Source organism: Danio aesculapii, chromosome 19 (genome assembly GCF_903798145.1).
Source record: "Danio aesculapii chromosome 19, fDanAes4.1, whole genome shotgun sequence".
Lineage (NCBI taxonomy): Eukaryota > Metazoa > Chordata > Actinopteri > Cypriniformes > Danionidae > Danio > Danio aesculapii.
In genome coordinates, this window is record NC_079453.1 from 47,017,077 (window position 1) to 47,028,476 (window position 11,400).

The following is an 11,400-nucleotide window of genomic DNA, read 5'->3' on the forward strand; positions in this document are numbered from 1 at the left end:
AGGAACAAAAAACTTTTTTATCTCAGGCTCTATGAATTTAAGTTTTGGCTGAGGTCACCTAGAACAAAGACAATTCTGATTCTGACCCTTTTGCGTCGTGGTGTCAGAAAAGAGAAAAGTATTTTTAGTTCCGACTGATCTGTCTACTAAACATAATGGCCTTCAAAATTGATATGCATTAGCAGCCTTGGGAAATTAAAATTCAGAGGGACTTTCATTATTCTCAACTCAAAGGTTGGATAATGATATTTCGGAGTAGGGCACCGACGAGTACCTACATCTGTATTCATGAGAGTTTTGTACCTACGGCGGGCTTTAGTCGGGTTTTTGGCTTTTCATCCAGCCATCAATTTGTATCTCAGGCTGCAGTACTTGGCCTGTCGAAATGAATGTTTATGGAAGCGGGTGACAAATTGCAGGTAAGATGTATCAATTGTTTTCTTACCTTTGCCGTGGCTAACCTCCACGGTCCAGGTGCAGTTGAGGGAGCTGGGATAAACCTCAGGGTAGCCGGGGGACAGGATGGTTCCTCCTGGTCCTCGAACGTCACCTCCACACAGGGCTGAAGGCCAGAGGGAGAAACATGCTCACTGAAACTGAATACACTCAAACAAATGACTTCTGCTGCTGGTTCAAACTACTGAGTTCTTACATTTTTTGGGACAATGTTTTATGTTCAATCCACTTAAATTTGTAAAAATTATTAAGTTAACTTAATGTATGTATGGAATATGTATGGAACCCAGCATTTTTACAGTACATTGAAAAATCTGAAACTGATGACTGAAAAAAAAAGCTTTTGCCGCTTGTTAAACTACTTAAAATAAGTTGAAACAACACAATTCTTAAGTTTTTTGAGGACAACTTAATTGTTAAATCCACTTAAATTTGCTAAAAATATTAAGTTAACTTAATCGATTTGTGTTGGAATAGCATAAAGGAATTATGTGAAATCCAGAAAGATTGAAAGATACTCACTGAAACTAAAACTGAAGGAACTCAAAAATGACTTTTGCTGCTTGTTCTAACAGCTCATTTAAAACAAGTTTAAACAACACAATTCTTAAATTTTGGAGGGACAGGTTTATGTTCAATCCACTTAGTCAATTTATGTTGGAATTACATGAAGGCATTGTCTGGAACCCAACATTTTTACATTGTATGCATTGAGAAATACACTGTAAAAAGCGATGAGTTGAAAAAGTGAGTAGACCCACTGACATTAAATAATTACGTAAATGAGCTATGTGCATAATTATAAAAATTAAGTTAAGTGAACTTAACACTTTTAAGTTACAACACAAATACATTTTTAATTAAAATCAACTTGTCATTTTTAAGGCAATGGGATAACTCGCTTAAGCAACCGCTTTTTACGAAACTGAATACACTCAAAAAATGATTCCTGTCGCTTGTTCAAACTACGTATATAAAATGAGTTGAAACACCACAATTCTTAGGTTCTTTGGGGACAACTTTATGTTCAATCCCCTTAAATTTGTAAAAACTATAAAGTTAGCTTAATCGATTTGTGTTGGAATGGCATAAAGGATTTGAGTGCAATTGCTTTTTAGTTTACAGAAATAAAGTTGTTCATTGTTAGCTGATATTAACTCACGCTGCATTTACCAATGTTTATAAGCATGCATCTGAAATATGAATAATGTAATTATGTATTAGTAAATGCCGAACTATGATTAATAACTGCTCTACATGTGAAAATTATTGTATTACTGGCGGACTTTCAAAACCTTATTGCAAGTTGTGACAAAAAGTCCATTCAAATTTCAAATAAACTTTTATTTTGTAATTTAGACCTTTTTTTGTCTTGACAGTTGATTTCTAAACTTTTCTGAAGAATCAGAATAAGCTGTATTCGCCAAGTGTGCACAAACACACAAGGCATTTTTTAAAGTGCATGCAGCTGCACGACTCTCAAGGACTTCACTCCTATGTCAGCCTACAATACCAGGGATTTTGGTTTGAGAGCAATTAAAGTGTCCCTTTTACCTTTTCAAAGGGTTATTTCACCTAAAAAAAACTTATTATTTACCCAGTGGTTCCAAACTTTTATGAGTTTCTTTCTTCTGGTAAACACAAAGAAAGATTTTTAAAGAAAGCTGAAAACCTGTAACCACTGACTTCCGTAGTAGGAAAAACAAATACTATGAAAGTCAATGGTTACAGTTTTTTAGCATTCTTCAACATAACAGAAGAAAAAAAAAAATCTCTTCAAGGCTGTATTGGTGTATGCTGGAAATACTGTGTTTAGCTCTTAAAGCTAAAAAAGCCCATTTGTTACAAATCACCAGCGATCTAGCATTTTGAGATCGCTGGAAAACTACAAATGCCACTTTAAAGAACTACATATCCTATCAGGCACCTCACAAAAATCAGTTCCAGATTATTTGCACATTGCTGTAAATCATGGAGACTGATTACATGGACTATATACACACACCTCACATTCACACATACAGTGCTGAGTCTTGTTGGCTGTAACATTACAAAGCGTTCGATTGTCCAGCCTTGCTGTGTTTTCTGACCCTTGTTTTGCCACCTGTATCGACCTCTTTGTCTGTGACCATGACTAAGCTTAGGGATTACCCTCATGATACGGTTTTCTCCGGTTTTGACTATTGCCTGCCTGAGTAGGCTGTAAATTAAACTGCTTTTGGACCCTCTCCTCTGCTGTCCCCGACTCCTTGCTACACTATCATCTATTTGCATTTACTACTAAGCAATATTTGAATATTTATTAAATATATTGAATATTTGAGTCCCAAAACACACTTGTCAGCAGCAAATCAGCGCTAAGGGGCGTGCCTATTAACAAAAGCAGAGATATCTGGGACGTGGTCTTGTTGGGTCATGGATGTGTTGGTTTTGATGCTTTGTATTATCAACATTGTTTGCCAAAAATTTGTTAGTGCATCTTTAAAAAGCATTCAAATGATTTGCTTGTTGTTCCAGGAGTATCTGTGGCGCAAGTTGTAAAGGTTCCGCCCTCATTTTGAAGTGTGGGGGCGGGGATTGGCAACTCATTTGCATATAAAAAGAGACACATACAACAACTGTGTGTTTTGCTTTCACCCAAAACGGGGCATTTACTGCATGATATAACAAACGATCTCTGAGGTATTTTGATCTGAAATTTCACAGACACATTTCGTGGCCACCCAAGACTTATATTATATCCTATAAAAAGAACATAATAGGACCCCTTGGTACTTTCAATCGGCAATGATGCATTTAAATCGATCAAAAGTGACAGTAAAGACATTTATGATGCTATAAAAGAAGGCTTTCAAATAAATGATGGACCTTTTTAGCTTTAAGAGCTAAATGCTGTGTTTCCAGCAATTCTCTTCCATCTTTTGTACACATGCAGTTTTATAAACAGCAATTTATTCTCAGGAAAACATTTATGTGGACTCCCAAGAGCTTGTATAAGATATATGACACATATAACGAAAGCTTATAATGTTTAGGATGTGTCTTAAGCATTGTCATAACATGTAATAATAGTGCGATTGACGTAAATGAGCCTTTTAAGTGCTTTAGCTGGTCAAAAATCACCCATTTTTATAGCAGAATTATTATTATTATTATATTTTATCATGAAGTTTTATTATTGTATTGTATTGTATTATTATATTTTATGAAGGTTGTACATATTTAGGGCAAAACGGTTGTCCTTCAGGTCAGTTTTGACACCACAAAAGCTACTGGCAAATACATGCACACTCCAACACACACAATAAGAACCTGCTGCTTTAACTTTTATGAATACTGTCTTGCTAAAAACGTTTTACTCTCTCGCAGATACTTTTAGTTTTAGATACTTTTGCACTTTTAATTATATAATTAATTATTACTTTTTAATTGGTTTATCTTTTCCATCTTATTTTGTGTTAAAAATATAAAAAAAACAGAGATTTGAAAAGATTTGAATATTTTTTTAACACAAAATAAGATGGAAAATTAAACAAATAAAAAATTTATAAGAAATTTATCAATCAATAATAATAATAATAATAATAATAATAATAATAATAATAATAATAATAATTATTATTATTATTATTATTATTATTATTATTATATTTACTGTTATCCACTGTGCTGCTGTTACTGGAAAAAGAAGCAACACTGTGTTGTTGTCATTTGTTTTGACTCCTTTTACATCATATAGAAAGTTCTGTAATGTTCAATACAAAAACAATGCAAGTAGCGCGATGTAAATGATCCACAAATAATGGTGTGACCCTATAATTGCTTTGGGTTACCGGGGACTCTTATTGCTGATAAATAGGCTTCTCGAGATCTTGTTTGATCAGGCTCATTATCAGATTTACTCGTGGTTTTTAAAAAGAAAAAAATTAAGCTTGACTGCCTCTTTGCTATTTTGAAAATACAGATATTATTTAGGTTAGCTGATATGCCATTATTTTTTTTAGCTGCTCACAAAACAATAACCACCAACCAATGAGTGACTGTAAACATAAGAAAGATGATTGGTTGAAAATATTGTTCAGGACCACATGAATTTTGCTTTAACTTGCACATGGTGACTGCGCACACACAGCCTTTGCTTGCACTCACTCACTCACGCGCGCACGCACGCACACACACACACAGGTATTCTCAATGGACAAGTTAATGCAGAGTCAATTAAAATAAATACCGGTAAGCAAAATACAAATATCCCTGAACAGGATCCGACAAGATCCGGCTCAAATTAAGCACTGATTTATATACATTTATCTACATATAATGTTCCGCTGGGCAGTAACTTAGTACACTTTTTTTAAAAGTGTTGTGAATGAAGTGCGCTGGGACGAATGTCCGCGTGTGCCCAACAGAAATGAGGCAGCCAGCCAGACACGAGAGAAAACACTCCATGGCAAAGCTGCTCTAACTTTTACTGAGAACTGAGAAGTGTTTCTCTGCCTGTGTCAAGCCAAGCTGATGTCCCGCCCCCAGAGCCATATACTCCACCGTGAATTGGTAGGTTCGTTTAGCTCTGCACACAACATTGTAAAGTGCCATACATATTAAACTTGCAGGCCGTACTAACATTAAACTTTAAAATTAAGGTGGGGGCCACAAATTATCATCCCACAAGCCACGAGTTTGAGACCCCTGTTATAAACCTTACCATTTCGTTGGAGTGCATTGAGTGCCCTGTTCTGTGCGTCTGAATGGCTGTATTTAAATTTCTGTCGTGTTTCGTCTGGTGCAAACTGCCAAATTGCTTATCACTGCAAAAATCATTACGCAGCGTGTTGTTAGGACAGGCGGATACAATGTAACCTGCTCACCTAATGTTTACGTTTATAATATTCATATTATTTGCAAATTATTACCCACCTCATGTGGAACTCTGAATCTGTGTCTATTTTAGGAGTCTGCTACTGTCCACCGGAGGTCACATTTTGGTTGCGGATACATACTTTGAGAGCCTTCATGACAGAATGAACGCTCTTTTCCACCAAAGCAACCCGGGATGCTGAAATATAATTGGCTAAACTGGCATTTGGCGGGTTAAATGACCAAAACAAAGACAGCCATTCCAGCACGTAAAGCACATTGGCGCATTGTTTAATTTTTAAATAAACAAGAATGTTCACCTAGCATGCTTCTTAAATATCTGCAAACATATTATGGTATTTTCATGCTTTAGAAGAGTCAAAACACTAAGTTAAAACACTGTGCTGTATTTAGAGGAATACGCATCTCCAGCAACCTCTGCCACCTGAGACAGGTGCACGTCTCTAATATACGCTGCATTTAGAGCTCATGGAAGTGAGATGACTGTGCGCAGTAAAAAGTGCCCCTGGATGTCTAATCTGGTGAGCGCATCAGTTCCTATCAGCAGAAGCAGCCTTCACAGCAAATTGCCTCTCAGAGTCCTCCTCAGCGACGGGCTAATGGCCTCGCATTGAATCACATTGTTTCAGTTTAGCCGCCGCAGAGAAGGGAAAGCCAAAGAATGTAATCAAATAGCCGAAGGACAGGCGGCCTAAAGAGCTCTGACGGGGTAAGACATAGGTAACGCCTGCTGTTTAGCGCTGTCCTGTTTTAGTAATACGCTCTAGTAAGCCTTCGTTGTCACTGATTTTATTTGAGACGTACAGTTGAAGTCAGAATGATTCGCCCTCCTGTGATTTTTTAAATCCTTTTTAAACAATGATTAACAGAGCAAAGGATTTTATCACAGTATTTCCTATACCAGACCTCCAAAATGGTCTTGCTCGGGTTGCTAAGTCTTTTCCGACTGATCCAACTTTTGGTTTTCCGAAAAACGTCCCGGGACTGTCGGAAAAATCCCATAGACTTAACATTGAGTCAAACTTCGTGAGTTCATAACTCTGCATCAGACTGTCACACAGACTTCTAACTGGGCTCATTTAACTCAGACTACCTAACTGCCAATAACTGATGAGCTTTTAACTTTCTGGCCACGCCCTAGCAACCACTTTTGGGACCCTAGAAACTGTCCCATAGACTTCCAATGCAAAAGATTGTCATTGACTTTACATTGGATCAAACGTTGTGAGCTCATAACTCTGCATCAGACTGTCCTACAGACTAATGGCTGAGCTCATTTAACTCAGTCTAGCCAGCAGCCAATCACCGATGGCTTTTTAACTTTCTAGCCACACCCTAACAACCAGATACTGCATCTTAGCAACTGTCCCATAGACTGCCATTATAAAGGCCCAGATTGATATTGTCATGCTGAGGTGTTATAGAGACATGGGGGTTGTTTTTAACTGTACATACTGGCAAGAAGCTTTGATACATCATCAGTCTAAGCTGTCAATCAACTCCATAGCAACAAAACAGACTAACCTAGCAACTATATAGCAGCAGCTATATCTCAGCATCAGAACATCGTAGAGAAGCGGGGATTGGCTTGTTTGACTCATGCTAGCACACCGTAAATCCTGTATGGTTCACATGCTAGCAATGACTAGCAACATGCTAATAATGATTAGCTAAGTACTTTAACATGCTAGAAATGCTTACACATGAAGGAAAATCTATAGAACACCGTATTATCTATCTATCTATCTATCTATCTATCTATCTATCTATCTATCTATCTATCTATCTATCTATCTATCTATCTATCTATCTATCTATCTATCTATCTATCTATCTATCTATCTATCTATCTATCTATCTATCTATCATACTTTTTAAAACTCTTTAAACTAAATATTACCAACAGGCTTTCTCAAGCCAGCCTCAAAGTTTGTCTCGACGAACTTTAATAATCTAGTTTTATTTAGACTACAATAAAAGCAGTTTTAATTTTTTCAAATCCAGTTTAAGGTCAATATTATTAGGCCCGTTAGGTATTTCTTTTTCAATTCTCTACAGAACAAACCATCGTTATACAGTGCCTAATTACCCTAACTTTAACCTAATGATTTTAGTTAAGCCTTTTTAAGTCACTTTAAATTGAACACAAGTGTCTTGAACAATATCTAGTCAAATATTATGTGTTGTCATCATGACAAAGATAAACTAAATCAGTTATTAGAAATGAGTTAATAAAACTATTATGTTAAAAAAATGTGTTGTTCTTTCTGTTAAACAGTAATTGGGAATACAATATACAGGGGGGCTAATAATTCTGACTTCAATTGTAAAGTAACACGTCTTTTTCCTTTACAAACAGTTGCATTGATCAGCAAGACTTTTTCTTTGACTGAAAAAAAAGGCTCTACAAAAAAATAAAAAAATAAAAAATAAAAAAATACTGCTGTCTTACATTTATTAGTTGAGTCAAATTAACTTTTCTAGTTATCTCAACTTACATCAATCAATCTGACAAACTAAAATATTAAGTTAAAACGTGTATAACATGTGACGCGACAAAATTCCAGCGAGAAGCAATTAGTTCTGTCTGCACCAAACGCAATGTGACACGACAGAAACATTTCAATCCCAGCCATTCATTTAAATATCAGCCACTGCACTGCCAACAAAATGGTAGGATATACAGTAATCAAATTTTGATATATTTAATAATATTAAACATACTGTGACTGATGTGGTTTGAGGCACAGTTTTGACTTTCATTTTCAAACCGTCTGCTAGTTATTTTATTTTCACGCTCTGCTGCTGCTTTCAGTAATATAGCAATAAATGTCACATATAATGGTATTCAAACTTATATTGATAGCATTTAACACTGAGTAACGCATACTCAGTACCTTAAGTCTTAATTGGCATAGTAAAATATGTTTTTGTTTTGCCACAATGTCCAGTAAAATAGAAAAAATTTCTAAAATAGAAATTTTGTGCGTCACCTTCATAGATGGTTAGGATCGTGCCTTTTATCGTGTGTTGCGGCACCACAACATGTGTAGTTAGGACACCGTGCAACTTAATAAAATAAAATTAAAGCTAGATAAATATATATATACATATTGTATGTCAAATTACAGAAAAAAAGACAAAAGCAAGTGTATTTAAAAAATTATAGCTCAACTTAAGTGCATACAATGAAATATAAAAAAACACCAACAAATAAAAAGGTAAATAATAATGTGGCTTATCGATAACATTATCATACAATTTGTTTTAATTTGAACTTAGAAAGGGAAAAGAATCAATTTCCTGGAGCAAATGTTTCCTAAAGGGTGCTAAATGTTCTTAAACTGCTTAGATAAACCTCCAGAAAGTCTTCAGGATGAAGAGGACATCACCAATCCACTGTGTTGGAATTGGAGGTTTCTGATCCTTCCACCTAAGCATTCATTCATTCATTCATTCATTCATTCATTCATTCATTCATTCATTCATTCATTCTCCTTCGGCTTATTTCCTTTATTCATCAGAGGTCGCAGAATGAACTGCCAACTTATCCAGCATATGTTTTACACAGTGGATTCCTTTCCAGCTGCAACCCAACACTGGGAATCATCCATACACACTCATACACTACGACCAATTTAGTTCATCAATTCACCTATAACGCATGTGTTTGGACTGTGAGGGAAACCGGAGCACCCGGAGGAAACCCACGCCAACACGATGAGAACAACTCCACAAACTACATACTTCCAACTGGCCCAGCCGGGACTCGAACAAGCGACCTTCTTGCTGAGAGGCAATAGTGCTAACCACTGAGACACCGTGTCACCTCCACCTAAATATTAGTAATTTAATAGCACAATAAAAGCTATGCAATCAGAGTGTATCTTTGTAAGATTATATGAGATGGGAGAAATCTCAAAAATGGCAATCAGTGGGCAAGCGGAGATTGATATGCCCCCCAAAACAGATATAGTTGTAAAAATATGTGTTGCCTTGATTTTTGTCGTAATATTTCAACAGTGTAGAGACTGACCGTCACAGGTGGGCAGCGGATGGCTCCACCAGTGGTTCTTTTCACAGACCAGCGGCTCTTCATGGCTGAGACGGTAACCAGAGTCACAACCAAAGGACACAGTGGAGCCGATGGAGAAATCCTGACCGTATCGAAGACCATTGACTGGAATCCCTGGATCCAGGCAGGAGTAAGCATCCACTGTTACGCCTGAGAATAATGGGATGAAACAATTTTACAAAACAGAGCACAGAGAGACTTCTGGTGCTAGATGATATGGGGAAAAATTATCATGATAAAAATAATATATTTAAATAAGCCAAGAGTTAAAGTCAAAATGATTAGCCCTCCTAAAGAATTTTAATACTTTGCTTAATGTAGAGAAGATTTTTTGCAACAAAACATAATAGGTTTTCTATTAGCTATACTATACTACACTTTACTGTACTATACTATACTGTACTGTACTGTACTATACTATACTATACTATACTATACTATACTATACTATACTATACTATACTATACTATACTATACTATACTATAATATACTACCCTATACTATCCTATACTACACTACACTACACTACCCTATACTTTACTATACTGTACTACACTACACTATACTATACTATCCTATACTATACTACACTACACTACCCTATACTATACTGTACTACACTACACTATACTATACTACACTACCCTATACTATACTATACTATACTATACTATACTACACTACACTACACTATACTATACTACCCTATACTATACTACACTACACTACCCTATACTATACTGTACTACACTACACTATACTATACTACACTACACTACATTATACTACCCTATACTATCCTATACTACACTACACTACCCTATACTTTACTATACTGTACTACACTACACTATACTATACTATCCTATACTATACTACACTACACTACACTACCCTATACTATACTGTACTACACTACACTACACTACCCTATAATATACTATACTGTACTACACTACACTATACTACCCTATACTATACTATCCTATACTATACTATACTACACTACACTACCCTATACTATACTATACTATACTATACTATACTATACTATACTATACTATACTATAGTAAATTAGATTCGATTAGATTAGATTATACTTTATTATCATTACACATGTACAAGTACAAGGCTACGAAATGTAGTTTAGGTCTAACCAGGAGTGCAATAGCAGCAAGTGCAGGATATATGTTTAAGTTATAAAGTGCAGTTATAAAAAAACTATGGTGATATTTACAGATGGATGTACTATCAACATTATATACTGGCTGTATTAACTATGATCAGAGATTTACAATAAATGAATATACAGTATGTACAGGTTGATATTATTAATCAGCGTTTGCAGATATTTTATAACTGCATATTATACTGATTATATTAAATATTATACTATTTTACTATTAACTACTTTGCTTTGAAGCATTATATTAAACATTTATCAAACATATTATTATTATTTTTGATTTATCACCCATTTGTTCTCCATATTATTTATAAATTCTGTTGACTTCCCACTTACTTTCGTACAGGATCTTGAAGCCACTGTTGGATCTGCTGTTGTCGGTGGTGAAGAGCATGTACAGGTGGTTTCCACTGCTGAAGAGAAACTGAGGCACCTGAGTGCCATTGAACGAACCAATCAGAGGAGAGAGAAGATTGGGCCCATCATGAAGCTCCAGGAAATCACAGTTCAACTCGGTCTGAAATCTGGTAGGAGAAGTCGAGAATAGTTAAATGTCACTGCAGATTTGGTTCGCTACTGTTCAAAGGTTTTTGACTGGAAGCATGTTTGCACCACATAATGATGATGATGATAATAACAATAATAATAATAATAATAATAATAATAATAAAGGTTATTCAATTTGTCATCATTTCACGTTTCATCATCTCACAATGTCGACCTTTATTTTGTAAAACTAGACAATAAAGTTTAAAGGCAAACTTTAAGGTGGCTTGAAAAAGCCATGTTATTAGCATGTTCC

The 11,400-nt window shown here is 35.5% G+C and overlaps 1 protein-coding gene across 1 annotated transcript in view; it reads right to left on the reverse strand.

Annotated features, from left to right (window-relative positions):
• The window catches only part of csmd3b (CUB and Sushi multiple domains 3b), a 1,051,207-nt gene that overhangs the window by 465,253 nt on the left and 574,554 nt on the right, over positions 1-11,400 (reverse strand). Inside the window, exons 17-19 of the mRNA XM_056479206.1 lie at positions 10,935-11,122; positions 9,371-9,559; positions 446-562 (exon numbers count right to left, since the gene is read on the reverse strand). Coding sequence (XP_056335181.1) covers positions 446-562; positions 9,371-9,559; positions 10,935-11,122 — 494 coding nt within the window. The remainder of the gene's footprint in view (positions 1-445; positions 563-9,370; positions 9,560-10,934; positions 11,123-11,400) is intronic.